Source organism: Dama dama, chromosome 1, assembly GCF_033118175.1.
Source record: "Dama dama isolate Ldn47 chromosome 1, ASM3311817v1, whole genome shotgun sequence".
NCBI classification, from domain to species: domain Eukaryota; kingdom Metazoa; phylum Chordata; class Mammalia; order Artiodactyla; family Cervidae; genus Dama; species Dama dama.
This window is the reverse complement of record NC_083681.1, coordinates 59,604,590-59,611,120: the sequence shown is the minus strand read 5'-3', so window position 1 is coordinate 59,611,120 and position 6,531 is coordinate 59,604,590. Positions and strand designations below refer to the sequence as shown.

At 43.7% G+C, this 6,531-nt stretch overlaps 1 protein-coding gene across 1 annotated transcript; it reads left to right on the top strand.

Annotated features, from left to right (window-relative positions):
* Window positions 1–1,062: 1,062 nt before the first annotated feature.
* On the top strand, window positions 1,063–3,036 carry KCNA4 (potassium voltage-gated channel subfamily A member 4). Its single transcript, XM_061140143.1, has one exon. It carries the CDS (start codon window positions 1,063–1,065, stop codon window positions 3,034–3,036), a length of 1,974 nt encoding a protein of 657 aa, XP_060996126.1.
* The last annotated feature ends 3,495 nt before the right edge of the window (window positions 3,037–6,531 follow it).

The following is a 6,531-nucleotide window of genomic DNA, read 5'->3' as shown; positions in this document are numbered from 1 at the left end:
CATGTGGGTCGAGAGTGGAGAGAGGAAAAATAATTAAGTTACGATGAAAGTAGACAGTGCTGAAATGATAGCCAAAGAAAAAGGATAGAAGGATCTTTAGTGAGAAGGAGATTTAACAACCTGCCCCATGACTTCTCCTTGGAAATTTATAGTCGCTTTGGTGCTTTATATAATGGCTGGCTTGCTTGAGGACAAGAGAAAGTGTATGTAAAGGAAATACTCAGTTTGCTCTTTATTATTTGATTCTTTTTATTTTTCTCCCATGCTTGTTTCCCTTCCTTTTTCCAGGTGAAGTGGCTTCTTCTGCATGATTTTAGCTGAAGGATGCTCTGCATTTCCTTGATTTCTATGGAGACCTCAGAGCTGGGCTTGCCCCCCACTGACACCTCATCTTGCATCTACTCTACCTCCCAAGGTCTTTGCCTCTACAGCTAGCTCAACATTGCCCCTAGATCCAGGAAGCCTGTGATGAACTTCAGGGGAGAGCCAGGAGAGTCATCCTAGGCTTTGAGTGGCAATGCCTGGACATACTTCAAGTCACATGTTAACATGGGTCAGGCTGTCACTAGAAGGCAAGTGCTAAGACTTAAAGGCTTATTTGCATTTTATTTAAATTTCATGGACTGAGCTTTGGACAATTTCCATGGCAGAAAAAATATATTCCATTCTCTAGGCACAACTGCCGGCGGTCGGCTACTTGCTGTCGTTGAAACTTGCAGCATCGAGACCAATGACATCCTAGTTGTATTTCCAGATTTGAACATCCACCCCAGAACAGGTGTTTTGGAGACCCCGACATTTTCTGATTTTTACTTGAAAGTGCCAGGCCATCTCTCCAGAGGAGCCACGCTCTGGAGAGCAACGTTGAGTCCCCGAGAAGAGAGAGCATGGGGCGTGCTGATTTAAAAACAGAAAATGCAAAGTTGGACTGAAAATAGCCTTCGTCTTCCAAGCAATCTGCTTAAGGGTTCCAAACTTACCTTAATTTGGTGAGAAAAGAATCTGCCCTATTTTTCTTTCTTCTTCTCCAACTGGAACCAGCCATTTCCCCAAACCGCCACCATGGAGGTGGCAATGGTGAGTGCTGAGAGCTCAGGGTGCAACAGTCACATGCCTTATGGTTACGCGGCTCAGGCCCGGGCGCGGGAGCGCGAGAGGCTGGCTCACTCGAGGGCGGCTGCGGCTGCGGCGGTGGCCGCAGCCACCGCTGCGGCGGAAGGCGGCGGGGGGTCTGGAGGGGGCGCCCACCACCACCACCCGTCGCGCGGGGCCTGCACCTCCCACGAGCCCCAGAGCGGCCGGGGAAGTCGGAGGAGGCGGCGACCGCGCGCGGAGAAGAAGAAAGTCCACCACCGGCAGAGCAGCTTCCCTCACTGCTCTGACCTGATGCCCAGTGGCTCGGAGGAGAAGATCCTGCGGGATCTGAGTGAGGAGGACGAAGAGGAGGACGACGAGGAGGACGAGGAAGAGGAGGGAAGGTTTTATTACAGCGAGGAGGACCACGGCGAGGAGTGTTCCTACACCGACCTGCTGGCCCAGGACGATGGGGGCGGTGGCGGCGGCGGCGGCGGCTACAGTTCGGTCCGCTACAGCGACTGCTGTGAACGCGTGGTGATCAATGTCTCGGGTCTGCGTTTCGAGACCCAGATGAAAACCCTGGCCCAGTTTCCCGAGACTTTGCTGGGGGACCCTGAGAAGAGGACTCAGTATTTCGACCCTCTGCGCAACGAGTATTTTTTCGACAGGAACAGGCCTAGCTTTGATGCCATCTTATATTATTACCAGTCAGGGGGCCGCCTGAAGAGGCCAGTCAACGTCCCCTTTGATATCTTCACCGAGGAGGTGAAGTTCTACCAGTTGGGGGAGGAGGCCCTGCTCAAATTTCGGGAGGACGAGGGCTTTGTGAGAGAGGAGGAGGACAGGGCCTTGCCGGAGAACGAATTTAAGAAGCAGATCTGGCTGCTCTTCGAGTACCCGGAGAGTTCCAGTCCAGCGAGGGGCATAGCCATCGTCTCCGTGCTGGTCATCCTCATCTCCATCGTCATCTTCTGCCTGGAAACCTTGCCGGAGTTTAGGGACGACAGGGATCTCATCATGGCCCTGAGCACGGGCGGGCACGGTGGGTTGTTGAACGACACGTCGGTCCCCCACCCGGAGAGCTCAGGGCACACGATCTTCAACGACCCCTTCTTCATCGTGGAGACAGTGTGCATCGTCTGGTTTTCCTTCGAGTTTGTGGTTCGCTGCTTTGCTTGTCCCAGCCAAGCCCTCTTCTTCAAAAACATCATGAACATCATTGACATCGTCTCCATTTTGCCTTACTTCATCACGCTGGGCACGGATCTGGCCCAGCAGCAGGGGGGTGGCAACGGGCAGCAGCAGCAGGCCATGTCCTTTGCCATCCTCAGGATCATCCGTCTGGTCCGCGTATTCCGGATCTTCAAGCTCTCCAGACACTCCAAAGGCCTGCAGATCCTGGGCCACACGCTCCGAGCCAGCATGCGCGAACTAGGCCTCCTGATCTTCTTCCTCTTCATCGGGGTCATCCTCTTCTCCAGCGCTGTGTATTTCGCGGAGGCAGATGAGCCGACCACCCACTTCCAAAGCATCCCCGATGCATTTTGGTGGGCCGTGGTGACCATGACAACCGTGGGCTATGGGGACATGAAGCCCATCACGGTGGGGGGCAAGATCGTAGGGTCTCTGTGTGCCATTGCAGGTGTCTTAACCATCGCTCTGCCGGTGCCGGTGATTGTCTCTAACTTTAACTATTTCTACCACAGAGAGACGGAAAACGAGGAACAGACTCAGCTCACACAGAATGCAGTCAGTTGCCCATACCTCCCTTCTAATTTGCTGAAGAAATTTCGGAGCTCTACTTCTTCTTCCCTGGGGGACAAGTCAGAGTATCTAGAGATGGAAGAAGGAGTTAAGGAATCTCTCTGTGCAAAGGAGAAGTGTCAGGGGAAGGGGGATGACAGTGAGACAGATAAAAACAACTGTTCTAATGCGAAGGCTGTGGAGACCGACGTGTGAGTCTCGCTCTCCACCCGCCACTGCTCGCTCCCCCCAGTCCCAGCATCTCCAAATATATTTATGCATAGAGAGTGCAGTTATGAAAATGATATATGCAAATGAATCCAATGCATACAGTAGTACACCATTTAATGGTTATACATGGCATAATTGTTACTAAACTTGTATTACATATCAAATAAATGATACATCTTGGAGAAGAGGGAGGCTTAAGTAGGAGCAAATCTATCTTTATATTTTTATTAGAATGCAAGAATTTTGCACATTAACTGGAAGAGATGTTAAAAGTAAAGACAGTTCCGTGGAGAGAATGTATGTGTGTGTGTGTGTGTGTGTGTGTGTGTGTGTGCTGCGCGCGCGTATATGTGTGTATGTACAAGTAAATTGTCAACGTTGTTAGTATTCGTGCAGTGATGGGAAAAGTTGGCATTTTGAAGTATTTACTATGTAAGAACTAATGAATTTGAGCAGTTGTTTATCAGTGCTTTAATAGCATTTCATGTCTTTGGATTCCATAGCTGTTGTTTTTTAAAAATTGTAAGAATTACTATGTAGAAAAAAGAAAGTGAATTATTTAATAGAGTATAGGTCACAATTTTATCTTGGATTTAATTAAAGTTTATTTTTAACTGGAAATTAACTTTTAAAAAGGCTGCAGGGGCCTTTAGAAATTGATTATATTTTATTATTAATTTTGGGAAGATGTGACATCAAATGCCTAACAATAATGGAAGAAATGGAATCAGAGAAACTGCAACAAATTTTGTTCACAGTTAACAGGACTGAAATTTTCTTTACTTTTTTTTTTTCCTTTGCACTACTTTATATGCTGGAGATTGAGAGAGACTTCATACTGTGAATGTTTACAAATGTAACAGTTCAATGACAATCATTGGAAGAATGATTTCTTAGTCTTATTTTATTGTTCTCTTATTTTCTTTGTGTAAGACAAATGGTCACACAGATAGCAGCACATGATTCCCTTCTTTTTTTAAATCTCAATAATTGATCTGCAAAGGGACTATGAAGTCAAATTTAGCAACTGAATCTTTTGAAATTGGTCTGTTAACAATGATGCTTCTGAAACCATACTATTTTATATATTCTTCTGCCTTTAAAGCCAGAATAATTTAACCAAAGTTAATGCATGCACTGAAAGAATTCTTGAAGAAATAAGATGCCCAGCAGCTACAGTGATTATGGCTTAAGAGCTTTGTATTAAATGTGCGACATAAATGCTAGATTTACTAAGTTTATTTTATTTGTGTAGTGACTTAAGGGACAGAATGTGGGGATTCACCTCAGAATTCAGCATTCTATTTGCTCAAATTGATATAACAGAACTGGTGTCAAAACATTTGCTTTCCACATCACCATCATTATCATTTTTATGAAAGGAATTTATGACACTTAATAACTGAATTTAACTCACGACAAGGTGTTCTAGAATGTGAGGTAACAGCTAGTGATGTGACTTACATTGTTAAGTCATCAAGAGATGTAGCTTAGCAAACTCAGAATGCATAAGAGGTCTTATTCTCCAATATTTTAGCTTCTGTTCTTTATAAAATGGGTGTTCTGAGGTCTGGGGGGAAAATGCTATGAAAGTTATCTCAGCACATAATGAACTCTGACAACTGTGAACTTTAAAAAAAAAAAAAAAAGAGCTGGAGTAGCTTTTCTCAAGCCTCATAACCCCAGGCCATCATTTGCTAATAACATAAATCTTATCTCTCCTTTAATGGTACTTAAAATTCAAAGTAAATGCAATGTTGGATTTAAAACCCAAGTTTTATCCCCTTCTCTTCACCCCTTCTCCACCACTATAGAGGTACACCTCTCAGGAACACCTTTTGGAGAATGAAAAACAGCGGCAGTGGGGTCTATGGGGGTCGGTTGAGTGTGCAGACCAAAAATCTCTAGTGGACAACAGAGAGTGACAGAACAAGGAAATGCCATCTTGTAACAAGACTTCCAAGGTGGCATTTTAATATATTTTGGATTTAGAGCAAAAAACGTAGCAAACATTAGACTAGGGTAACACTGTTCAGGTTGGTCACTGTGCACTTGGGCAGGTTTCTCTGTTCATCTCTGCCCCTCCAGTTTCCTCTTACTGAAAAAGAGGGCACACAGTGCATTTGTTATGTCACAGAGTTTTTACAGAAGGCAAATGAGAACATGTGAAAACTCTGAAATGCCAAGTTCCGTATAAATACCTGATGTTACATCTACAGTGCTTCATGCTCATCTGGGAGAAAAAGAGGTTTAGAACCCTTGAGTTACATGCTTTATTAGGATATTGTAAAAATCATGGATAGGTTCTGTAATTTTGAGCTCCTTACAAGCAGTTGATTTGGAGACACAAGATAGCTTGTCATTGAATGATTACTTTAGTTTCTTCTCTTGGGGGAGGATCCCAGGCTTGTTGTGGTATAAAAAATTGGCTCTGTGGTCAAGATACCATGTATCTTTTGCTGTACCCAACTAGGTCAGATTATATCTTAAAATAGTTTGAATGTTCTGTGGCATTGGTTGTTTATTGACCATGCTATAATAGCAATAGCAATGATTTGGCTGTTGAGAAAATGTATTTTGTTGGTTCTACAGCATCTCCTTTTTAAATCTGAAAAGTTACATTAAATTGTATTGATATGTATTTGAGTTGGTAATTCTGAGAATCCAGAATTTAGGAAATTCTGTAATATAGTCATTTAGGGACCCTAGGGGTTATTTATCTTACATGGTTTTCTTTTCTTTCTTTTTTTTTTTTTTATTTTTTTTTTCTTACATGGTTTTCTTAAGGGTCAAGAAGTGACAGCAGGGGCTTCCAAACCAAATATTACTAGGTTATCACTAAGTGTTTGTTTGTGCTTTTTTCCCTGCAAGACGCATTTATTTTTGGATGTCTGGATCTTGATTCCACACTAGGAAGGAAGCATTTAAGCCCTCAAGACTTGTATAGGAACACTTCTGTGTGGAACAGTTCCCTTATAGAGAATGTGTGAAGGTAGATTCCTCAGTGCAGCTGAGTATTTTCTTTCCAAAGCACAGCTAGACAAAGTTCTTTAGTACCATTTGTGAATGTTCTATACTAAAATATGCTTCTAGGGGTTATTTGTAACTGATTTAGCAAAGGATATTTTCTTCAAGGCCACCATACATATTTGATTGTAACATAAAAGAAAGATGACCCTATTTAGAGATTTGAATTCTTGGGATCTGGGATTCTTTTGTTGCTTTTTAGATGATAATAAATGTTACCAAAAGTAGAATGTTTGAGGGTTATCCTAATCAGAGCCTTTTCAAGGGTAGATGCATTGTTCTCTTTTGCAAATCCTTGGGAAGGAAACAGTTATGCATAACAGTTATGGGAGAGACGGGGATTTAAATAACTCCTTTGATTTTCTGTGAAAAGGGAGCTTGTGGGTTCCTGGGGTGTGACAGCTGGTTTAGGGGTCCAGAGTCAACTTGTTGACTGTAGGCACATCATTTCTA

Coding starts and splice junctions, on each gene's coding strand:
- KCNA4 (XM_061140143.1), top strand. CDS start 1,063: ATGGAGGTGGCAATGGTGAGTGCTGAGAGCTCAGGGTGCAACAGTCAC.